The 25,209-nt window shown below is 46.3% G+C and overlaps 1 protein-coding gene across 1 annotated transcript in view; it reads right to left on the bottom strand.

Moving 5' to 3' along the window:
* Positions 1 to 16,911: 16,911 nt before the first annotated feature.
* Usp32 (ubiquitin specific peptidase 32) overlaps positions 16,912 to 25,209 on the bottom strand; it is a 135,759-nt gene continuing 127,461 nt past the window's right edge. The window contains exons 31-34 of the mRNA XM_021648365.2: positions 22,488 to 22,776; positions 21,442 to 21,866; positions 19,721 to 19,813; positions 16,912 to 19,006 (exon numbers count right to left, since the gene is read on the bottom strand). Of these exons, the coding sequence (XP_021504040.1) occupies positions 18,833 to 19,006; positions 19,721 to 19,813; positions 21,442 to 21,866; positions 22,488 to 22,776 (981 nt within the window). The 3' untranslated portion in view covers positions 16,912 to 18,832. The remainder of the gene's footprint in view (positions 19,007 to 19,720; positions 19,814 to 21,441; positions 21,867 to 22,487; positions 22,777 to 25,209) is intronic.

Below are 25,209 nucleotides of genomic sequence, written 5' to 3'. Positions count from 1 at the left end.
TAAAGCTACCTGGCTAGTGGAAGAAAGAGTGGGGTAGTGCTCATGCAGGCCTCTTGGCTTCCAGGAGGCCCTTCTGGCAAAGCTGCTCAGTGGTGGCCACTTGAGTGGGCAGCCTGCTCTCCTGCCCATGGTCCCACACAGGAGAGGGAGGGCCATTTCTTCCTGTCAGTGTGTGTGAGTGCAGAACTTCCTCTTCTGAGCGACCTCACTGGCTCTGTGCTGACCCCACCTGGAGAAGGTAGGGGGTCAGCTGGCCTTGCTTTCTCCTTCATCTCCTTAGCTGCTTGTGTTGGGTGCACACGCTCATACACACACTAGTATGTGCACATGCGTGCTTCCCTGCAGATGCCGAGCCTGGGGGGAAGCACAGAGGCCATAGACAGGTTTCCCCGAGGTCCACTGGGCCTTTTCTGGAAGGTTCCCAGCACAGACTCTGAAGCACGTTTATTGAAAGCCCACTGTGTGCTGCCTGTGGGTCTCTCTACCATTTTCTGAGTGAGGCTTTACTTCTTCCACGGCACAGATGAGGGAGCTGCAGTACAGTCGGGGCCAAGAAACCCGTCTGACCCTGGGGTCACAGCCTGGGGTCATAGCCTGGGGTCACGCTGTTCCTCCTTAAGCTTCCATAGCCAACTCTCCTCATCAGAGCCATCCAGGAAGACAGGCCACTCCGAGGGACAGGGCGGGGTCTGCTGAGTCTATCCCCAAGGGCCACCTCGCCTTCCCCGTGTTTAGGTTTGGCATCCTGGTAGGAGCCACGCACTAAAAATACTCTCCCATGTGTTTAGATGATTCTTGGAGAATAAACTTCCCCGTCTTGGCTCTCACCTTGCACACTTGCAGGCCCAATTTCCTGTGGCTCTGATGTGACTGTGTGGGAGGGGAAAGGAAGGTAGGAACGAAGGGTCCGCAAGACCCAGAGTCCTGGGGGGTGGGGGAGTGGAAGAGTTCTTCGTGAGCTTGGACTGAGGAGGCCGCTAGCTCACCGGATGTCAGGGGATATCCGTACGGACACCTTCACGGTGCTCCAGGGTGAGGCAACCTGTAGGTGCCAAGCTTACGTGTGCACTGGGTGGGAAGAGACGAAGAAGCCCGTGGCCCAGCCGGCAGGGCTCCGGGCTTCCCAGAGCCTTGAGAAAGCCATTCACAGATGGCAGCGAGCTTGGCCTTCCTGTCTTACCCACCTCACCGTTCATCCCCAGGCTACTGCTGTTGACCCTGGGAGGATCAGGGCACAGACAAGCCTGTCTGTGGGTGGGGCATGGCTCCTGGACCTTCTGAGTTACACACACACACACACACACACACACACACACACACACCAGCCCGCTTTGTTTGTTTATCTGAGTAGGGACAAAGACTTGACCTCCTGTGATGAAGGAGACGTTGGGGTGGGCGTTAGGCAGGCCGTGGGAAGGGCTTCCTCTAGGGGACAGCCGAAGGACAGATAAGTCAGAGGCTGGTTCCTTCCCCTGCCACTCACTTTGCAGGTTGTTTAGAGGCACAGCACACAGGAAGGGATATTGAGTATGTATTGGAACAGTCTACTCTCAACAAACACTGCTATATCCTTCAGGCTAGACACTGGGGAACCAGGCAGGAGGAGCCCAGGTCAGGTCATTCCTGCAAGACTCCTAAGCAGAGGCCAGAGGCGGTGAAGACAGTGGAGGAACAGACTGGGACTAGGCTACTGACACCCTGGAGTCTAGACCCCCAGAGACACACAGGGCTCTGGTGGAATCCTTTTCTACTGGAAATTAGCCAGGTACAGTGAGTCGTCAGAACCTCAGTTTCCTTGTCTGTAAAATGGGGATGAAGGAAACTGTGGAGACAGTCAGCAAAGGGCCTGCTGTGCAAGCCTGAGGACCAGAGTTAGATCTTCAGGACCAGTGTCAAACAGCCAGGCTGCGCCATCCCTCGCTTGTAATCCCAGTGCCGGGGAGGCAGAAAGCCAGCCTCTCCTAACGGACAAGCCCTCCAAAGGAAGGTGCTGGCTGCTGAGACGGCTTAGTTGGCATGTGCTTGCAGAGTTCCAGCCCTGGCACCCATGTAAAAGGGCAGGCACAGCTGTGTGTGCCTGTATGCCCAGTGCTGGGGAGGCAGCGTCAGGGGGGCCCTGGAGCTTGGTGGCTGCCCAGCCCAGCCAGTCAGTGAGCTCCAGCGTGAAACCCTGTCTCGTCTCTTCTCTTCTTCCTTTCTTTTTTTTAAAGATATATTTATTTATTATATATACAATGTTCTACCTACATGTATGTCTGCACACTAGAAGAGGGCACCAGATCTCATTCTATGGCCACTGTGTGGTTGCTGGGAATTGAACTCAGGACCTCTGGGAGAGCACCCAGTGCTCTTAACCTCTGAGCCATCTCTCCAGCCCCTTTTCTTTCTTTCTTTCTTTCTTTCTTTCTTTCTTTCTTTCTTTCTTTCTTCCTTCCTTCCTTCCTTCCTTCCTTCCTTCCTTTCTTTCTTTCCTTCCTTCCTTCTTTCTTTTTTTCTTTTTCTGAGACAGGGTTTCTCTATGTAACAGGTCTGGCTGTCCTGGAACTCACTCTGTAGATCTGGCTGGTCCCAATCGCACAGAGATCCACCTGCCTCTGCCTCCCCAGTGCTGGGATTAAAGATGTGCCCCACCAAGTCCTGCTGTGAACCCCCCCAACTGTCTCAAAAAAAGTAAGGTGGAGAGTGATTGAGGGAGACACCTTACATTGACCTCTCTGATCTACACACTCACACAGAGCCACACACACACACCACACATACCACAAACACATACATACCACACACACAGACACACACACACACTTAAACAAAAAAGTGGATGATCAGTTGACCTCTGGCTTCCACACACACATTCACAACCTGTGTCTTGCACTCCCCCACATGGACAGTACGCACGCACATGTAAGCACACATACTACACATAAGTGTACGCATATGCATATCTGCCCAATTTTTTGGTCTTTTTATTTTCTTCAGAGCAGTGAGCCACTAAGCTAAATCCCCAAGCTCATATATTTTAAAACATGTATTGGAAGGATCTCACTAAATATATAACGAGTCACTATGTCGATCAGGCTGGCTTTGAACTCAAAGAGTTCCTCCTGAGGGGCATAGGAGAAGAGGGAGGGAGGGAGGGAGGAAGGGAGGGTGGGATCGGGAGGGGACGAGGGAGGGGACTACAGCTGGGATACAAAGTGAATAAACTGTAAAAAATATATATATATATATATATATATATATATATATATATATCCTCCTGTTTCTGGGATTTGAGATTAAAGTGTGTTACCATGCTTGGTTCCTTGCCTCCCCCTTTCTTCCGTTTTTTTTTTTTTTTTTTTTTTTTTTTTTTTTTTTGAGCCAGGGTTTCTCTGTGTAGCCCTGGTTGTCCTGGAACTTGTTCTGCAGATCAGGCTGGCCTCCAACTCAGAGATCAGCCTGCTTCTGCCTTCCGAGGAGATTCTGACAGCATTTTTTTAGAGGTTGCTGCGAAAGTAAAACATAATGCCTGAGCAAGAGAATATTCTCAGTATTGGTAGTTTCAACCCTTTTTTTTTTTTGAGAGAGAGAGAGAGCGAGCTGAAGGGTAGCCTGGGCTTCTGGGGAGTGGCAGGAAGCAGCAGGTGGGTTCCGGCTGGTACTCCTCTCCCATGCATGAGAAAACAAACATCAGGGGTCCTTGTGCATCCACTCTCCACTCAGGACAGGGACTCCCAGTTCCTGGTGAGGCAAGTGTCTCCGTCCACCCTGTGCATAGGGGAGAGGAGAGGCTCCACGGAGGCCAGGGAGTCCCTGACTTTTCGGGTGGGGGTTAAGGATGGGTGTGGTTGAGCCTTCATCTCTGAAAGGAAGGCTTCCCCCACCTGGGGCCCCACCTCTTTCTCCTTGAGGGGTGTAGCCAGACTGGGGCTGCTTCCCTTTTCATTTCTGCCTTCCTGGGGCGCCCTGCATAGCCTCCTTTCTGTCCTGGTGCTGTCTCTTCCACTGTCTGCCACTCAGACTTGCAGTCCAACTGCTGGGCCCATCTATGTAAACAAAGGAAGCTCGACAGCCTTTGAATTTCAGAGAAACAACTAAGAATTGTTTCAGTGTGTCCCTCGTAGTGCATAGGAAATCCTTACACCAAAACATTGTTTCTTGTTTATCTGAAATTTAACTTTAACTAAGGGCCTACCTGCCTGGTGATTTTTTTTTTTAAGATCTCTTTTTATTTATGTGTCTGTCTGTCTGTATGGATACAGGCCATCTATGTATGGGTGACATTGGAGGCACGAAGAGGGTGTTGGATCAAGTACCTCCTCACCCTACCAAGGAGGGCAGCTTAGGTGCTACCTGAGCATTCTATTACACAAGAAGGTGGCTGCGATGATTTTTATAGTCATTTTCATGTTTTAGGTCTGGTAGTTTTACCCTCATTTCCACCTACCTCAGGGAAGCTGAGCTATGGAGAAGAGTTGTAAGAGAGGGGGTAGCAGGTAGGGGACCCACCAACCGAGACTCTTCCCACTGCTTCCTGTCCTCTCTTCTGCTGGCCGTACACCTTCAGGAGCAGACTGAGGGCAGCCTGGCCCAAGAGTTTTCCCTCCAGAGCCGTTCTGGTGGGAGATTTCTCGTGGGGAGGGCAGCTGGCTGTGTTACACAGGGCAGTGGAGCAGACCCACCCGCCTGTGGCTTTCCTCCTGCAGTTTCCCAGTAACCGGGGAGAGGCCAGGAGCAGGGGAATCTCTTATTCTTTGGCCTTGGCCTGACTCCAGCCCGGCTGTGCTGAAGGCTTCCCAGCTACCTCCTGGCAAGCCAGCATCCACCACCATCACAGCTGCCCTCTTGTGTAAAGACTCCCAGGTGGCACCCAGCTGCCCCTCTAGTAGGACGAGGAAGGGTTTGACGCCAGGGGTTCATTTTCAAACCACAGCCTGGAGTGCAGGAAGGATGCCGCCGGGTACCCGGAGGGACCTGAGCACCCCCTGTCCAAATTCAAAGTTCTCTTTCGGCTCTTTTCACCTTGTAATCTTGATTGGGTTTACTGCCCCTCGCTATCATTTCTTATACACCCACTATCTTACCCAGGGCCCTTCGCAAGGTACTTTATACCTGTTATCTGATTCTGACAGCAACCTTTAGAGCAGAAAGGTCTGGAAGGAGCAGCCTCCTCCACTGGCAGGTGTTATCCCATGCTCACTGCTTGTGGTGGGCCCGGGGATGTTCCCATGGAAGGATGGCTCCAGCTGCTGAGAGGCACCAGGGTGCAGATGCCCTCAAACTTCAGCCCCCTTGCTCCAGACCACCTTCCCTCAGAGGTAGCCAGTGTCTCTTAGATATGTGGCTTAATTCCATAGGCCCGTTCCAGCCCCGGATCTCCCCAAGGGGCGGTCAAGGTGACTGTTGGACCCATGTGTCAATAGGGCCGCTTGTCCCTCTTCCTACTTCCACTCCTCCCTTCCACAGATGGGTCCAACAGGTGCTCCTTAACAAACGGCCCGAGTGAGGGCCCAGCAGCCCCAGAACAACACAAAACACACAGCAAATTCTAAAAGGTACAGTGGCCCAGAAGACAGTCAGGGGTCAGGACAGTAACAATAGCTTTGTGTCCACCCATGTTGGGGTTCTAGTAGCAAGGGCCTCGCACCAGGCCAGCCCAGACCTAGCATCATCTCCACTTTGTGCTGCTCTCTGTTCTCTGTCCCTCTCACCCCGGGGGAAGGATCACTCTCAACCAAGAGCGTGTCAGTGGCCAGGTCAACCCTGGCCCGCACGGAGCAGGGCAGGCGCAGCAGAGGTTGGCAGGATGAATGACTACGGGGGGGGGGGGACAACAGCAGGGAATGGGGTTACCACACGTCTTTCTGGGGCTGGGACCAAATATTTACCTTGCTGACTGGAAAATCCCGGGATAAACCTGGTTTTCTAAGGCCTATTTATACCACCTCGCCTTCAGGGACAGCCACAATCGACCTGCTGGTACTGCAGTTTGAACACCTGTTTCCATACGTGGGGCCTGGGCACGGGAGATGTTTGGACTGCAGCATCTCCACTCTGTGTCCTTGGGGGAATCTGCTCTGTGATCCTGGTGCTCCTGGAGGCTTTGGTACTGTGTCCTGCTCTCCTTGTCTGCCTGCAGGTCTACGTGGGTTTTAGTGTAGCTTAGCTGACTGACCGCCCACTGCTTGATGCGGGCTAGGATGGACTTGCCTCCCATGAGGGAATAGGTTTAGATGTGACAAGTAGGGTCTGGGTCAAGCTTCAGCGCTGGAGAGAAGAGGCATGGAGTCATGCTGCCTCTTGGATTCACACTGGAATCTAAGGCAAATGGAAGTAGCACAGGGTGCTGGGGTTTGGATAGGTTTTGAGTGTATTCTGTCAGGGCTCTATGTGTGGAAACTTAATCCCCATTCTAAGGCAGTAAGAGGGCAGAAGTTTAGTCTGGCTCTGTGTTTAGGAGTGGGGCTTTTGGGGCTAAGGAGGTCTCACTTGTGGTAGCCTGACAACCCGAGTTTGACCCCTGGAACCCACACAAAAGGCTGGATGCAGGGCCACGCATCCGTCACCCCAGTGCCCCTACGGTGAGATTAAAAGTGGAGACACAATAGCTCTCTGTGCAGCAGCAGGCACACCAAGAGAGGCAGAGCCTCAATAAGACGGAAGGTGAAAACAGAGCCTGAAAGTTGTCTCCTCAGCTCTGCACTTGTGCTGTGCTGTGTACTCCCTCCCTCACCTACTAAATGAGCTTAATTAATTAAATGAGAAGTAGCACTTTAGGGGGATTGGAGAGATAGTTCAGTCAGTAAAGGGATCACCCGAGAGCAAGAGGATCCGGGTTCAATCTCACCCACATAAGAATGCCAGCCATTCGGGTGTGTTTTTGTAATCCCCCTGCTGGGAGACAGACAGGAAGGTCCCTGGGAGCTCACTAGCTAGCCATTCCAGCCTAACTGGAGAGCTCTGGTCCGAGGAGAGACCCTGGGTATGAAGGATGGCACCTGATTGTCCTTTGGTTTCCACCTGTACACGTATGTGTACCCACAGGCACCCTCCCGAATTACAGTTTTTAAAAACTGGGGCTTTTGGAAGGCAATTAGGATTAGATAAGGTCATCAGGGTGAAACCTCCCCATGAATAAATAATGAGTGATTTGTAAGAGAAATGAGAGAAACCAAGATCAGCATAAACACACACACAGACACAGACACACACACACACACACACACACACACACCCAAACACACAGTCTCAGTACCACCTTGCAGTTCTGCCATCCCTTCAAACCTTGTGCTTCCAGCACCACTAGACTAAATAAACCTCTTCTTTTAAAAGTAGTCTGATTCAGGCCTTTCACTTCAGTATCAGGAATCAGACAGACACTCGTGAAACAGTGATTTCATTTAAGACAGTAACGTGGGGACAGCAGCTTTGCTTCAGGAACAGTGCGACGGAGCAGCAGGTGCCTAGGCTGTGAGGTGTTGAGGGGGCGGTACTGGTATTGTTGGGTAGGGAGCACCCTGGTGATCAGGTGGTCCGGGCAGCTCGCTGCACTTCTTTAAGTGAGGGGCTGGAGAGTTGGCTCGGTGTTAAGGGCACTTGCTGTTCTTGCAAAGGGCCCAGGTTCCATCTCTTGTGAAAGCTTGCCACCTCCTTGGGCACCAGGCTCACACATGATGCACAGGTGTCCACGCAGGAAGAACGCTCTTACACATAGAGCAGTATTTAAAAAGAGCGTGTTTGCGATAGCCCTGGGGGCTGCGTTGAATGCTTCGAGAGCGGGAGTTTGCAGAGGGCGGGGGTAGGGTCCATCGTGGGGGTGGGGGTACATCTACAGCAGGGGGGGGGTCTTAGCCGACGCCAGTGTTTGGAATTTGGTGAGAATAGCTGAGTCCATGATCAACAGGAATGGAACTGTAGGTGAGGTGTCTCAGGCTTCTGCAGCCACTGAGCCCATGCTGTCCTGCCAGAGGGGTGCTAGGGAGGCCAGCTATGCAGCACAGCGGGCCTGAATGCTAACATTTCTTCCCAAGGCACATAAGGAGTTTGGATTTTTCTTCAAATGGACACTGGCTACTTCCCTAGAAACAAAATGAATTACGACTGGTCATTTTCTGCTTATAATAATAATAATAATAATAATAATAATAATAATAATAAATTCTATTTTGTGCGTGTGTGACTCATCAGCGTGTATGAATACCATTTGAGTGAGTGCAGCGGTGCATGTGTTTGGGAGGCAGAGGCAGGCAGATGTCTATGAGTTGGAGGCCAGCCTGGTCAGAGCGAGTTTCAGGACAGCCAGGGCTACATAATAATACTCTGTGGTGGTGGTGGTGGGCACCACATGCATGCAGTGCTGAAAGAGGCCAGAAGAGGGCATGGAAACCCCTGGAACAGGAGTTACAAATGGTTGTGAGCCCTGTCCTGGGAACCAAATCCTGGTCCTCTGCAAGAGGCTCTAGACATCTGAGCCATCTCTTCAGCCTCATCTATCTGCTTTGTACCCCAATACCTGTCAATTTAGACCAAGGCCTACCATTCCTACCACCATCAAGAAGGAAAGGGGAGGGCCAGGTATGGCAGCACGTGTCTTTAACCCCAGTACTTGGGAGACAGAAGCAGATGGATCGCTGTGCGGTTGAGGCAAGCCTGGTCTACAGAGTGAGACCCTCTCTTCCTCCTCCTTTAGGACAAAGCTAAAGTTGGGCTCAGTAACCATGCAGAAGAGGCAGTGCTGGTATCCCCTTGGAACCAAGTACAGGCAGGCAGCCGGGGAATCAGCCTGGTGTATACTGGCCTGCCATGATAGCCGGATGGACATATGGTATTTGTATTAAAGCCAAGCTGCTGGAGAGTGAACATCTGGGGACAAGGGGTCCAACTCAATTGTTCTCCCTCCCCTCTCAGGAAAGGCCAGGAAGGAAAGGGCCCCAGTTGTAAAAGCTATTGTTTTCTGTGGGTTAAGCATCACCAGGTAGCCTGGCTGGCAGGAGTCCAGTGAGAACGCTTTGATAGGCTCTCTGTCCCTCAAACTGTCTTTCCTATGCTGCCCCTGACACTGCTGTAAATCTCTAAAGATACTATCAGGTGCTCTAGATTGCAGCTGCGAACAAGTGACCTTTACCCCAGCCAGAGTCCTTCCCACCTCCCCACCTAACCCCCACTTTCTTCTATCTACCTCCGGAGGTCCCTGGGCCACCACAGGCAAGGAGCAACCTAGGCCATCAGCGTTCCTCAGGAGCCACTGCGGTCTCCCTGCATCTGAGGCTTTGTGGCCTTCCAGGAACTGAGGGAGGCTCTGCTATTAGGAGGCCCACTTCCTCTCCTGGTGGCTCAATACTGCGTTTGCACAAGCGTAGCTGTGAGATCGTTCGTGTTCGCAGTGTTGTCACTGTATTGTAAAGTAGTCAAAGTCATGGTGACCTTATCAAAGAGGAAGCCACCAAGACTCCGGTTGGGTTGACCATTCTTCCAGTAGTGGGGTAGCAAAGCAGCAGCTGGGTCAGAGTCCATTCTGCTCCCTCCCCCAATCTTGGTTTGCATCCAACTCAGAAACATTCCACCAGTGGGACACCGACATGCTGGGCAGGTGATTTAACCTCACCCAGTTTCAAATTCATTCATACAAAGGGATGAAGTTCATCCCTCACAGAGCTATCTATGTACAGAGTGTGGTTCATAGAGTACAGGCAAACAGAACTTCTAGGCCTGGGTATGTAGCTCAGTGGAGGGAGTGCTTGCCTAGCATGCAGGAGGCCCTGGGGTTGACCCTCAACCCTGCATAAGCCAGACATGGTGGTGCCTGCTTGTAATCCCAGTACTCTGCAGGTGGAGGCAGAAAGATCAGGAGTTCAAGGCTATCCGTGACTACATAGCTAGTTTGAAGCCACCCTGGGTACAGGTGACTTTATCTCAAAACAAACAAAAATAGGTTAAAAAAAAAAAAGACATTATTTGATGTCTAAGTGCCCTTCTAATCTTTCCTCCCTGTCTTAGCTTGTTTTTTTGTTGTGATAAAAGGCTGAAAACCAACTTCGGGGGAGGGAGGGGGGAAGAAAGGGCTTATTTCAGCCTATACAGTCCATCACCAAGGGAAGTCAGGGCAGGAACTCAAGCACAGACCTTAGAGGACTGCTGCTTGCTGGCTTGCTTTCCAGAGCTCACGCACTGCTTTGATATAACCCAGGACCATCTGCCCAAGAGTTGGCACTACTAAAAGTGGGTGCAGACTGGGTCCTTCTACACCAACATTAGACTGGCTGCCTACCAGCCAGTCTGATAAAGGCATAGTCTCAGCTGAGTTATCCTTTTCCCCCATGATTCTAGCTAGTGTTAAGCTGACAAAAAAACTAACCAGCACACTTCTTCCCAGTTCGGGTCAAGACTACATTCAAAGGCCAAAGTAGGTACTCAATAAACATTTGATGATGGGTGAGTGATAAGCTCAGCCATGGTCCTTGCCTTATCTCTTAAAAAATGAGATGATGTTTATTTGCAGCTCCAAGCTACAGAGAGCTCTGCAAACAAGGAGTGGCTGCGGGGACTTTCTCCAGCTGGCACAGTTAAAGGCCACAGGCCACAGGCCACAGGCCACAGGCTGCTTATTTACAGCTGCCAGGCAGCGGGTTGTCTGCTCCAGGCACTACCTGCATCTTCATAATGAGGGATTTGTTGGCCTTAAGCAACAACATTGTGCATTTGCACAACGGTGGCTGGTTGCATTGTCACCTTTAGCCATGGTTTCACTCTGGTTGCCTGGTTTTCTTCCTCTCTCGCCCACAACTAATTGGAGTAGAAAAATGGCCCCTGCAAAGCCCATAAGCACTGGTTATCAGGTGTTTACCAGGGCTCATCTGAGAGCTTTGTGAGACTCTTGCTGGAGGCCACCGCAGCTCTGGAAGCTAGCTGCTTGGGCCGATGAAGGCCTGCACCATCAGTTTCTTGCACACTTAGGGGTGAAAGGTGCTTTAATGACATTTGATCCAGACTCCGGCAGTAGCTACTTCCCGCTTGTACATCGACCTGAGCAATTCCAACCTGATCTGCCTTAGCAGCCACGTTGTGGAAGAAAAGTATCCAGTCCTGGCGCTGTTTCAAAAATAAAAGGTGGAAGACCTAAGACCTAGTGCAATGCTTGTTATTATTCACAAAGGGCCATGACATGCCGAGGGAAGTGAGAGGATGGAGAACATGGCCTGCTTCTCACAGCACCCCAGCACTGAACCTGGGGTTCCAGCAGCCTAGGAGGACCAGGGTACAATTCTACTGCATTCCAGAAGGCTCCTTGCTGATCTCCAATATGGAAGTCCCTCTCTCCTTGCCTAATTGGCAGTGTTAGTGGACACAGTAGTTTAGCAAGAAACACTGCTTTGGAGATCTAATAATTGGCACTGAAAAGGCCATCACAGAAGTCCCACCAGTGAAGACCACACTTGGCTATGGCTAGGTTCTTCTAGTTTTTCCTTCCCCTCATCTGCCTTTACTTACTTAAGACTTCTTTGGAGCACTGCAAGCCCGGTGTTCAGGGATGAGTTTTCCCCTTGGTCTTGAAGGAAGGAAGACGAAAAGCTCATTGTGAAGGGAAATTTCTAAGGCTGGAGGTATGGCTCAGTGGCAAGTGTGCTTGCACAGTGTGCAAAACCATGGGTTCCATCTCCAGTACAGGAGGGAGGAGGAAGGAGGGACGGAGGGACAGGGGGAGATAGAGGCAGAGACAGAGAGAAGCAAAACTTATAATCAAGTGCCCTGACCTTATACAAGTCATATGTTAAGCACTTCTTAGCCATATCAAAATACTCAGCAGTGTAAATCACCTTCCTTTGAACCGGTCTTACCCTTAAAGGCCTTCAGATCATAGCTCCTGCCATCTACACTCTACACTTCATCTCAGCTCAAGCAGCCTACACTGCCCGAGGGATTGCCTCATTGTTGTCTGTCTGAAGTGCTCTCTGTGATTCTGACGGTGTAATCCTGATCGTCCCTCACGGTACACTTGCTTCTTTTTTCCACTTACTTTCCTCCTAAGTACACTGTCAACAGCCCACTGTCTGATGTTCTGAGGCAATACTTCATCACAGCTGTTCATTACAAAACGACAGCACTTCATTACAGCTATCTTGTCTTGGTTAATTACTGTCACTCCTCTTTTTATATGTATGCACCTGTAGCATCTCTGTGATCTTTCTCCAGGTAGACTGGAAGAAATGACTCATTTCCTGGGGCAGTGGTTACCATAAATGACCAATCTGCAGACTGTTAGAAACTGGTTGCAAGATTTTCCCTCCTGGACAGTATATTAAAAGTCCAGATCAGGGCTGGAGAGATGGCTTGGCGGTTAAGAGCACTGGCTGCTATTCCAGAGGTCCTGAGTTCAATTCCCAGCCACCACATGGTGGCTCATAACCATCTATAATGAGATCTGGTGCCCTCTTCTGGCCTGCAGGTGTACATGCAGACAGAACATTGTATATATAAAATCTTGGCCTGGAGAGCTGGCTCAGAGGACACTCGTTGTTCTTTCAAGGGTCCTGAGTTCAATTCCCAGGAACCACATGGTGGCTCATAACCAGCTATAGTAAGATCTGGTGTGCAGGCAGAATGTTGTATAAATAATAAATAAATCTAAAAAAAAAGAAAAAAGTCCAGATCATTGGACCGGCTTTGTAAGGCTGTGCGTAAAGAGGACATGAACACAGAAGGATGACCCGGGAGGATGGGGACTTGGGTCAGTGGTTTTAACAAGCTCTTAGCTGACTCTCATGATGCTGACACAATGGCAGGCTGTGTGCTGACACAATGGGCAGGAACCACTGTGCCCGGCGAACCCAGCACAAAGCCCCATAAATTGGCCCTCACACGTCATTTAGCATGCACCTCTTAATTGGTGATAAACTTGACAAATACCGCAATACCAGTGTTGTTTCCCTAAGTGGGTGAAGGATAATTTTTCATTCTACTGTTTATATACACGATTTATTCTTTTCATTAACTTTCAGAAATAAAGTGATACTTAAATAAGATTTTATTTACATGTATCTGCATGGCTGTGATGTAAGAAAAATAAAGTGGAAATCATAAACTGATGTTATCAAGGAGCTCCTAAACTTAATTAGAATATACTTAAAGTAGAATTTGGTAAAGAAGTACTCCAGGATGAGCCAGTATACCAACCATACTTGTTAGAAACTGTAGGAAGGGAAAATCTGCGTCTCTGCCATGATTAAAGTCTAGGTTTGTTGAGAATGTGTTTCTGTAAGATTTGTTCACTAAGCTGGGGGTGGTGGCACACCCCTTTGATCCCAGCAATGGGGAGACAGAGGCTGGTGGAAATAATGGTAATGACACCGATGGAAACTCTCATTCAAGTATTTAGACTGAGAACTAACTTTATTTCCATGTATCTCTGTCCTTTTTCTCTTCTGAACTTGATATTTAATAGTATTTTTAGTTCTTCATAACCCATTAAGATATTTAAGTATGGCCTGCAGGTGTTGGCACACAGCTTTAATCCCAGCACTCAGTGGCCAGAGGCAGGCCGATCTCTTGTGAGTATGAGGACAGTTCCAGGACTAAAGCTCTGCATAGAAACCGTGTCAACAAACAAACAACAAACAAACAAAAAGATAAACCACAAACACTTGCTGAGATTGCCACCAATGAGGCTCTAGCTCCTAATAAAAGGGGACGACCACTGGCTCACAGCAGGCCATCATCAAGTCTTGGCTCTTTCATCAGGAAGAGCACAATTCTGCCAGGTAGGCAGGATGCCCCCTCGGCTCTGGTTAACAGCTGACTGGCAAAGAAGTCCCACTCTGTGTTATGACATTTTTACATGTAAATCTCCTCACTTGCTCAAACAGCTGAACCTTGGGATTTCTGTCTCTGTGAAAAAGTGTAAGTTGGGGCTTTGAAACTATGAAAAATGATGGGGATTTCTGTTCAGGGTTGGTTAGTTCCCTTTCATTTATCAGCAAGAACCAGCTGCATACTTCTCATTGTTTTCTGAGACAGAGTTTTTCTTTCTTAAAGATTTATTTATTATAACGTATATAATGTTCTGTCGGCATGTGTGCCTGCACAGGCACTTACCCAGAATACACAAGGAACTTAGTTTACAAGCATTCTAACAGCACAGCTAGAATATCTCTTCCCTAACTATATTAAAATTGATAACCTACACACCTTTAATCCTAGCATCCAGTAGGCAGAGGTAGGTGGAGCTCTGAGTTGGAGGACAGTCTGGTCTACATAGCAAGTTCCAGGACATTCAGGGCTATGTAGAAAGACCCTGTCTCACCCCCAACTCTCCTACTTCCCTCCCCCCCCAAAAATTGCTACCCTTTCTAATTACCAGAGGCATAAACTAATAAAATGCCTTTTAGATTAGGGTCTTAAATCCAGGGCTCAACCCTCCCTCCCATGTCAACTTTGTCAGTACTGGGACCAGGGCATGAGCCACTACACTGTTTTCAAAAAAGCTTTAGAGATAGAGTCTCATGTTGGAGTTCTGGCTGGCTGGCACTTACGTAGGCCAGACTTGCCGTGGCCTCCCAAGTGCTGGCAAGTATTTGGTTCTCAGCCCAGGCTGTCATAGAACTTGCTCTATGTAGCCCAGATTGGCCTCAAACTTGTGATCCTCTTGCCTCTGTCTCCTGAGTGTGCTGGAATTACAGGCTAGGCACCACATCCGGCTTTTCATTTTCCATTTTCATTTCTAAATGGGATAGCTTGCATTAATGTCTTGATTTCTTTTTTTTTTTTTTTAAGGGAAAGATTTAACACCTGGACCCATGATCTCCTACAACAACCAGATGTAGTTTTATACACACATACACACCCCAAGAATTTTAGGTTCCACTGCTTCTCACCTCACCCATGGCCAGACCTGGTCTTTGATTTCCAACCTGCTTTCTACAGGTCTGAATCTATGCTTCTTATTTATCTGCTATCTCGCCTTCTATTGATTGGCAAATCTTTTAGTTGATTTGTCCTGAGCAGGTCTGTGACCACAGAGGAATGACATTTTTTACTTTACAATATGAACATTCAGGGACCTACATACACCATCAGGATAAACTGAGAGCCCTGTTTCTCAAGCTGTACACCCTGGCTCATTCCAGGAAGCTTCTCAGCCTGTAAAGCAGTTGGGCAGGGGTGAGACCGGGAGTGGGGAGACTGGCCACCAAGCCCCCTTAGACCAACATGGTGGAAGGAAAAAACCAAGTCCTGCAATCTATAGTCTGATCTCCCCACTTGCACATCCTGTCCCAACAATAAATTATGCAGTAATGTTTAAAAAATAGCCACACTATGACAAATCAACTACTTGCTGATTCAAGGAGGCTGCAAGGAAGAACCAAGGCTTGCTTCACTCACTGGTCCTTTCAAGGCCTTTGAAGCCAGGAATGCAGACTAGTACTTGAGAAGCGGTGCTGTTGTCAGGGCTTTCTGAGATATACTTTGTTTCCTTCTTAAACAAACTGGTAATGCTACTGATTCAACAGTTCATTGTTAGTATGTTTAATGTGTATGGCTATTTCTGAAGAATGTGAGCTGAGAGTCATTAAATTTGCTTAGTCCCAGTATACTTAAAGCTTTTTTTCAAACAAACAAACAAACAAACAAACAAACAAAGCAATAACCTCCCTGCAAATAGGACAGAATCTTACGGGGAGAGATTTTTTTTCAAGCTTTATTTATTATGTATACAGTGTTCTTCCTGCATGCATACCTACACACCAGCAGAGGGCACCAGATCTCACTATAGATGGTTGTGTGGTGCTGGGAATTGAACTCATAGATCTCTGGAAGAGCAATCAGTGCTCTTAACCTCTGAGCCATCTCTCCAGCCCCAGGGACAGACTTTCACACTGAATACTTACCATGACATTTATGTAGTTCACTTCATGTAAACTTGCATATTAGATACTTGAATTTTATAGGTAAATAAAATTATAGTAGGAGCTAAATTACTACAGGGTAAGTGACAGCCCTAGCCATTCATGTTCTTATAGTGCCAAAGGTGTCCTTGCAGAGCTCTCAGAAAGACACCAGGGGTGCTGGAGAGAAGCCTCAGTGCTTAGGTATGCTTGCTGCTCTTGCAGAGGAACTCCATCTGTTTCTCAGCACCCACAAGCAGTGGCTTACACAATGCCCTCTTCTGGACTCCGTGGGCACTTGCACTCAAAAATGCACATACCCATATACAAATACATATACACTTAATTAAAAACAAAACCGCACTCATAGCTCTTTTAGAGGGACTGGGGCTTAGTTTCCAGCATCTGTCAGGGGCTCATAAATCCCAGCTCCAGGGAAGCCAACAGCTTTTTCTGGCTCCCTTGGACAACTACAAATCACATACACATATACAAAAAAAAAAAAAAAAAAAAAATTTGGGGGGGTTTCAAGAAAGGGTTTCTCTGTGTAGCCCTTGCTGTTCTGGAACTCACTCTGTAGAGCAGGATAGCCTTAAACTCACAGAGATCCACCTGCCTCTGACTATCTAGTGCCAGAAGAAAAGGTATGGGCCACCATGACTGTCAATAAAATAAATTAAAAAATAAATAAATTAATTAATTAAAAAAAAAAAAAAGGGAAACCAGGGACTTCCCTAGTTTCTTGGTTTAGAGCTCCAAACCCTTGTCCCCACAATTAGGGCCATTTCAAGGTATTATATAAATGAAAAGTGTTTTTGTCTTATTTCCTAATCAGTATGAAAACTAATATATGGCCTCTCTCATGACTTTTCATTTTATAACAGCTTTCTACTCTGTGAATGTGAGCCATATTTAAGTAAAATTCACCTCGTCACTGCAGGTGCCTCCTTCTACTCAACAGTGTCCACCTTCTCTAAGGTAGATGATTCTCTGTGTAAATGGGATTGGCAGTATGCACATTGAAGAATTAAAACAGGATCACAGAAAGGAAGGCTGAAGAAACAGACTTTTGTGTTTACTTGTACAAGGAAAAACCACATGTGGACAGCTGCAGTGTTTAACTTGTTTGGTGGTAGTTACAGATAAACAGTGCACACCATATACAATGACCGATACTTTTATACAGTTCATATTTCAGTACATCAGCACTATCTTATTTACACTCTATGTACATTAACGTCTTCCTAAGGTCAGTGCATTGTCAACAAGTTTTATACAGAAATTTACAAGGTGAATGTAGTTAATAGTTAATTTAATAAATTTTCTGCTAGTTCTTGAATTTAAAAAATTAATTACAACCAATATAACAAACACAGATCAAACAACATTAGTATATTGTGCTACCCGCTCAACTAAAACATCTGTAAGGAAATTACTGAAAATCTTCCACTTTTCATGGGACTTGTCCAGGTAGGAATGGACAATTTCATATACTGAAAACCTTGAGTCTATGAAGTATGCATTTTATGTGACTTCATTCATCACTCCTTTAGGCCACTCCTTCCTTTTAAGTGCACCCGCTCTTCTGGAAAGGCTACCAACCCAGGCAGTTGTTGAAGACTTTTCCAACTGTGCTGAGACGCAGGCTGTCACTGGCCTCTGCCACTGAACACGAGCACTAACTGTGTTGGTATTTACTATCCATCGGGGAGGCAGGGTGAGGAGAGCTGACAGCAGATGAAAATCAACTTCCAGAGTCTTGATGAATTTTTTAAAGGACCAAAAATAAGATGAAGTTTTCCTTTGACTATATATTAAAACACAAGACAGGGAAAAATTCTGCCAGAAATAAATAACATTTATACTTTTTTCCAGTTTTGAATAATTAGAAAAAAAGTGAGTGGAGAGATATAATTTTTGATGACTAGTGCAAAAAAAAAAAAAAAAAAAAAAAAGCTGGTAAGGAACAGACACGCAAACTAGAATTTGCTTCCTAAACCCAGCAGTTTCTTTAACAATGCTTATTAACTATCGACGCTGGATGTTGTTTTTAAATTTTACACTCTCACGGAGTTAGTTGATAGCCCTTAGAGCCATTAAAGTATAAGCACAACTGTCTGCATGTGTTCTTTCTTTTAAAGTGCAAAGCGAGAAACAAAGAGAAACCCACTACTGAGAGGAAGCACGCCTGGCTTGGCAGCTGCCTACCTTCCTGGAAGCTCTTGGTACAGCACTGGCACGGGGACCACGGTGCAAACCCTGGAGTGGCGCACTCCTGGCAGTGCATCTCTACAGGAGGCCGTGGACGCTGGACTTCACTGGACTGGGCAGAGTGCACACAGTCTGAGAGACCAACTGCCACACGCTTCTGCCACCCATCAGTTCCAAACACAAACTCAACAAGAACAAGAAGCAAAAAAGACAGGAAGATCAGGAAAATGGTTCAAAAAATTGTCCGTACTGTAAGAATCATCCGCACCCCTGCATGATCTTGCTTTTCTCCATTTGTCAATACAACGGAATGAAACTTCAGGAAAAAGGAGGTAGCATATCATGTCATCTGTCCCCAGACAACATGACAATTTTTTTTTGAACTTTGATTCCAAGGAAATCCTTAGTATCCTGTTATGATTATTGGTAAACTCTATACTCACTACAAGTTTGTTCATTATCTGGACAAGCACAATTAAATTCTTAATTGGTCCCAAGAGATTGGTGCCAAACCCTCTTGTTTACAGGCTAATGCTGGGATCTGCCTGAAAGTTCTCTACCAGACAGCTTGCGAGAGCCTTCCAAACAAAATTATTACTATTCTTAAAGTTCACTGCTATTTTAATCAGAACTTTTATTTGTGCTTCAGGTCACAGGATAAAACAACTACACTTAGCCTGCTTTTCAGTGATGATTCTGCCAGACGCCAGCCACAGGGAGTCCCCTCCCTTAACCACCAGCACACCTAGCAGCCGGAGTGGTGGCTACTGTAATACACAGTACTTCTTGTAATCAGATTCAAAGTCTTCATCCATGCTGCTTGTGTCTGCCATCTTTTTGCCATCTATCTTTGGCAGAAATTGTGCACAGTCTATCCCCTGTTGCTCATAGAAAAGAATGTAGGCAGAGTCGGTGTCTATTTCATCAGGGTGAAGCTCCTGAAGGGACAAGAAAAGCCTTTAATCAAAAAGCCACTGCTGTGTTGGCTCTTAATGTTTCACAGGAAGACCACCTGTCTTTAACTTAGTCTAGACTAACTCTGACTGCTTCAATCAACTATCTCACACCTGCCCTGAATAAGAGCCTCATTATTTTCCATCTTTGTTTTGGAGGAAACATTCTAATCATAGGCAAAGGAATGCTCTAAATCTCAACAATATAGTAATAAATAAAAATAAATAAATACAGTAATAAACAAATATTTTATATATATTTGGGGAGATTAGAGAGTTTTTTTTTTTTTTGTGGACACTGTCTCATGTAGCCCAGACTGGCCTTAAACTCATTTAGGTAGAGGACTATGACCGTAAACTCCTGATCCTCCTGCCTCCACCTCCATCAAAGGTGTAACATGTGCTGCCCTGGGTTTTACGTTCAGCATGGGTGGGTAGGGCATGGGGGAGACAGACAGAGGACCCAAGACTGAATTTCTCATTAACTAGCACCTTCTTTTTGTTCATTATTCATATTTTCTGCCTGTCCCCAGTTTGCCCATCACCTTTGCTTCCTTAACACTGAAAAGAATAATGGTAGAGACCTTCACACAAACACATCATTTCCTGCTCAGCAGCAGGGATATTATTTCAATACGTTGTTCCCCAAATTTGTTGACATTCTGTTTCTAACTTTAAATAAAGATTGAGAATATTTACCTTACAGCTGCTGTCATTGTAACAGTACCACTTGCAGTTTGGGTTTTTGGCATAAGTAACATAATGGCCCCCACCCAGAATTCCTGAATGGCACTAAAGAGAGAAGAGAGTGATGATATGTTAGTAATTAACAGTACTGCAGCCAGGCATGGTGCTAAGATCTGAGCAAGAGAACACTGATCATTAGGTAGTAAGGAAAAAAATGTTTACAATCACCTAATTTTTAAAACAAAACAAAATCTAAATCCTATTTCACATTATTTGTGATTTTTTTTTCTTTAAGACAGTGTCTTGCTATATAGTCCAGGTTGTCCTCAAACTTGAGATTGTCAAGTGCTAAAATCAGAAGCACATGTCACTAAGTCTGGCCTTCTAACAGTTATTTAGAAAGAAAAAACAAGGAGAGCAACAGAATCAAAAAGTCTGGGCACAGGGGTCTTTTCTTTTTTTTTTTTTTTAATTTTTATTAATTACACTTTATTCACTTTGTATCCCCCCATAAACCTCTCCCTCCTCCCCTTCCAATCCTACCTTCCCTCCCCCTTCTCCACGCATGCCCCTCCCCAAGTCTGCTGATAGGGGAGGTCCTCCTCTCCTTCCTTCTGATCCTAGTGTATCAGATCTCATCAGGAGTGGCTGCATTGTCATCTTCTGTGGCCTGGTAAGGCTGCTCCCCCCTCAGGGGGAGGTGATCAAAGAGCAGGCCAATTAGTTCATGTCAGAGGCAGTCCCTGCAGGGGTCTTTTCTGAGACTGATACTCCTACCAAGGACCATTCATGGAGATAATCTAGAATCCCTGCAAAGATGTAGCTCAGGGCAGTTCAGTGTCCAAGTGGGTTCCATAGTAATGGGAAAAGGGTCTGTCTCCGACAAGAACTGATTGGCCTGCTCTTTGATCACCTCCCCCTGAGAGGGGAAACAGCCTTTTTAGGCCACAGAGGAAGACAATGCAGCCACTCCTGATGAGACCTGATATAGCCTATCAGAAGGATCAGAAGGAAGAAGAGGAGGACCTCCCTTATCAATGGACTTAGGGAGGGAAATGGGTGGAGAAGGGGGAAGGAGAGTGGGATTGGGAGGGGAGGGGGGAAGGGAGCTGCATGGGGAATACAAAATGAATAAACTGTAATTAAAAATAAAAACTAAAATTAAAATAAAAAAATTTTCTTAAAAATACTTAATACAGGATTATTTGAACCTGAATCAAATTACACTAAATACACGGTCATCTTTCTCCCCTCCCCCAAAACAGGGTCTCTCTGTGTAGCCCTGGCTGCCCTCAAACTCAGAGATCCACCTGTCTCTGCCTTCTATGTGCTAGGATTAAAGGTGTATGCCACCACTACTGGTTTACATGGCCACCTTCTAAGTCACACTGAGCTTGGAGTCTGTCCAGGAGGCCAAGCTTTCTTTGTTAAGTTTTTCTATCACCAAATTTAAATGCTCAGCAAGTAAGCAAGTTCTAAAACAATGGTAGTTGATGAATGAATGAAGACAAGTAAACAAACCATTGAAAACTTTGACCTTTTTTGTTGTTGTTGATTTGAGACAGGGTCTCTCTGTCTCTGTGTAGCCTGGCTGTCTTGGAACTCACTCTGGAGACCAGGCTGACCTTGAACTCAGAGATCCACTTGTCTCTGCCTTCCAAGTGCTATTAAAGGCATATGCTACCATGCCCTGATTACACTGTTTTTTGAAATCTACAAAATACATCACTTACCGAAATTGCATATAGATTATAAATAGGTTTACTATGAGAATCTTCTCTTTGGTCATCAGTGCTGTCTTCTTCACTATGGTTTCCAAGCTGACCATTGCTATAGCCATTGCCACTTGCCTCATGCTCATAAAGGAATCCATTGGCCAAAGTGATCTCATGATCCAGAGGAGTGACCAGCTCAGGCTGGCTGCCTCCCAACACATGTCCTCGGCTCAAGGTGTCAGCCAGGTCATAAATATGCCCAGCTCCATTTTCTTTGCTGGCGTCCAAATTCTCCTTACTATTGGACAATTTGTTTTTGCTGCCAATTTGAGGCAGACGGAGCCGTCCTTTGCTCCTCCCCAAAGTCCTTGGGCTGCTGGTAGGGCTGCTATTTTTGCTGGAGGGACAGCTGGCTCCACTTTTCCTTGATGAAGAAGGTGAACCTGTGAAAGAGGGAAAGATTTGTAAGTCCAAATGCCACAAGCTAAGTTTGATACCAAATGCTAACTCTGAAGATAGCTTCCTAAATGTACATATAAAGTGTTGACTGTGTATTCATACACTTTTTTCTTGGCTGTCAATTTGACTATATCTGGAATTTACTAAAACCCAAGCAGACATCGGTAAGGGACTTTTTAAAAAAAAAAATTACCGATCCCCCACCCCCTCACTGAGATAGGATTTCTCTGTGTAGCTCTGGTTGTATTGGAACTCTGAAGACCAGGCTGGCCTCAAATGCAGAAATCCGCCTGTCTCTGCCTCCCAAGTGCTGGGATTAAAGGCGAGCATCACCACGTGTGGAAATTTAAGCCCCATTTTAAGGCATTAAGTGGGCAGGAGTTTAGTCTGGCTCTATGTTTAGAAGTGGGGCTTTTGTATGCTATTAACAGGCTATTATCTTGTGCTAAAAATAACAAAGCTGAAATACAGAGAGCTATAATTGCAGATAAGTTTCTTCACTTCATCAAAATATTGGTCCAGAACAGAAGGCAGCTGGAACTACACAGCAAGACCATAATAAGGGGGGGTGGGGTGTGTGTGACAAACGAGCGCCCTTCCCTTACCTTTTGGGCTACTGATGATATTTGCACTGAGTGAGGAGGGGCTCTTGCTCAGGAGCACATCCTCCTCCCCTGCTGAAGTCTGGACATCTACTTTCTTCACATCTCCTGCTGAAATCCTTAGCTCAGAGGTGTCATCCCCTTGGGGTGTGAGAAGTTTATGCTGGCATAGAGCTGGATCTCTTGGTACTAAAAAAGCACTAGGGTCAAAACTTTCCCGAGGAAATTTAACAATTTTCTGTGATTTTATCCACCGTCCATTTACAAACTGAAATCGTTTAAGGTGAATAATCTGAAGAAGAAAAGGTAGGAACAATTGCATTCAAGGGTTTTGAAGAACAGGTAACATTTGTACATTGTTAACAATCTCAAACATATGTTTTAAATAAAATGTTTTTATTCCTTGTTTTATGTGATATGCATATATGCAATTGGCAAGGTCATCAAACCTGAGATTAAAAAAATCTATGCATTTAACTGAATATTAGTCAGACCTTTTACTTAAAAAATCCCTTCCCTCTCACCTACCAGGTCCCAGATCTGCCCCTGCCCATGTCTTCCTTTCCTTCAGTTTTCATTTCTGGAGCTAGTTAAATAAATGTTATTAATTTCATGTGTATTCATCCTTAAAAAGCTATAAAGATCATGGAAAGAAAAATCTACATTTCCTTTCACATTACAATAGGATGATGACACATGCCACATTCTTATTAAAATGTCCTAGTACTGGGGCTGGAGAAATGCCTCAGAGGTTAAGAGCACTTGTTGCTCTTGTAGAGGATCCAAGTTTGGTTCCCAGTGCCCACATGGCAGTTAACACCCATCTAAAAAACCATTTTCAGAGGATCCAATGCCCTCTTCTGGTCTCTGGGGGCACTTCACATGACATATGTGGTGCAGTCATACATGCATACAAAAACACCCATACATAAAAAGTGAAAATAAATTAAAAAATATCCTAATACTGGAACCGGATGTGATGGTGCATGCCTTTAATCTGAGCACCAGGGAGGCAAAAGGAGGTGGATTTCTCTGAGTTTGAGGCCAGCCTGGTCTATACAGTAAGTTTCAGACTAGCCACAGCTACATAGGAGGACCCTGTCTCAAAAGAAAAAAAAATTCTTGCACTGGATTGTGGAGATGGCTTAGTCAATAAAATGTGTGTTATGCAAGCATAGGGCCTAAGCTCTGATCCCCAGCACCCATGTAAAAATCTGGACACGGTGTGAGATTGGAGCAAGTGATGGGGTAGAGACAAACAAGACTTCTGCCTAGCCAAAAGGATGAAGTTTGGTGAGAGGACCTGTTTTCAAAAAATAAGGTAGCATGGTGGTGGACTAAAGGACTTGATATCTGATGATCTGAGTTTGATCTCCAGAACTCAATAAAGGTGACAGGAGACTCAACTTCACAAGGTTACCTTCTGACCCCTACACAGGAGTGTGTGTGCTGTGCTGGCTAGTTTTCTGACAGCTTGACACAAGCTTAGAGTCAGTTGGGAAGACAGATTCCCAACTGAGAAAACAGGCAAACCAGTAAGCATTGCTTTTCCACAGCTCCAGAGTTCCTCTTTTCAGGCTCCTGCCCCGACTTCCCTGGATGATGGACTGTGATGGAAGTATACGAAAAATAAACTTTTTCCCCAAATGGATTTTGGTTATGGTATTTCATCATAGTAATAGATGTAAACTGGTACCAGGAGTTGGGTATTACTGTGACCATGTATATGTTTTGGGGAGGATTGTGAAACATTTTGGAACTTTGGGCTTGAAGGTTCATTGAAAATTTAACAGAGAAGATGAAGCTTCGAGCTAGTGCAGATGATGGGAGGCCTGACTTGTGAAGTTTCAGAGGGAAGTTCAGACTCTATCAAGAATGTCTGTGTGATATTTTGATTTATGGATCACTAAAGTAAAACTTTTGCATTGCTGTGACACTTAATGCTTGTTAGCTGGGGCTGAGAAATTAGCTGTCTTTAAAAGGACAGCAGCATCACTGAGGACTGTAAATCTGAGAGTATTTCCTCAGGGTCAGCACAGAAGCTGCAGTCCAGGGAGGACTACGACTACATCTCAGGCTGCTAGCGTGAGTGTAAGAGTCACCTGGGTGGTACTGGTTTTGAAAGCACGAGGAGGTACACAGACAGTACCTGAGGGCTTAGTACTGTATAGTAGGGCTAGAGTCCCTGAAGAGAGGCATATGCACACAAACACATATACACAAAACACAACTCCCCATCCTAGTATTGCTAGGTGTAGAACAGCACACCATTCTCTCCCTCCCTTCCTCTGTACTGTCTGGACTACTTGTAAACGCATAAGGAAGGAGCCCAGAGGACAATGTCTTTCTCTCCTGTTTTCACTGCTGAGCACAATCAGGCTAGCTGGCACAGGAATTTCCAGTGAGTCTCCCATCTTCTGGTGGAGGAGCTCCTGTGTCTGGCTTTTATGTAAGATTCTGGGGTTCTGAATCTGAGATTCTCAGGCTGTGTTGCAAGTACTTTTATTCATCTGAGCTACCTCTACATCTCTCATTTTCTCTCTCTCTACCTGTCTATTTTTGAGGCAGGGTCTCCCTCTATAGCTTAGGCTGGCCTGAAGAAATGGCCCTCCCAAATGCTGCATTACAGACATTGAGTCTCCATGATGAGAAAGTGCTTCCTTAAGTTAATCTGTCTTCATAAGCTCTTCAAACAAATCTAGGAGAACATAGCCTTGGTGTGCTT

Source organism: Meriones unguiculatus, chromosome 7 (assembly GCF_030254825.1).
Source record: "Meriones unguiculatus strain TT.TT164.6M chromosome 7, Bangor_MerUng_6.1, whole genome shotgun sequence".
In the NCBI taxonomy this organism is placed as follows: domain Eukaryota; kingdom Metazoa; phylum Chordata; class Mammalia; order Rodentia; family Muridae; genus Meriones; species Meriones unguiculatus.
The sequence above is the reverse complement of the archived record's forward strand: the minus strand, read 5'-3'. Positions and strand labels throughout refer to the sequence as shown.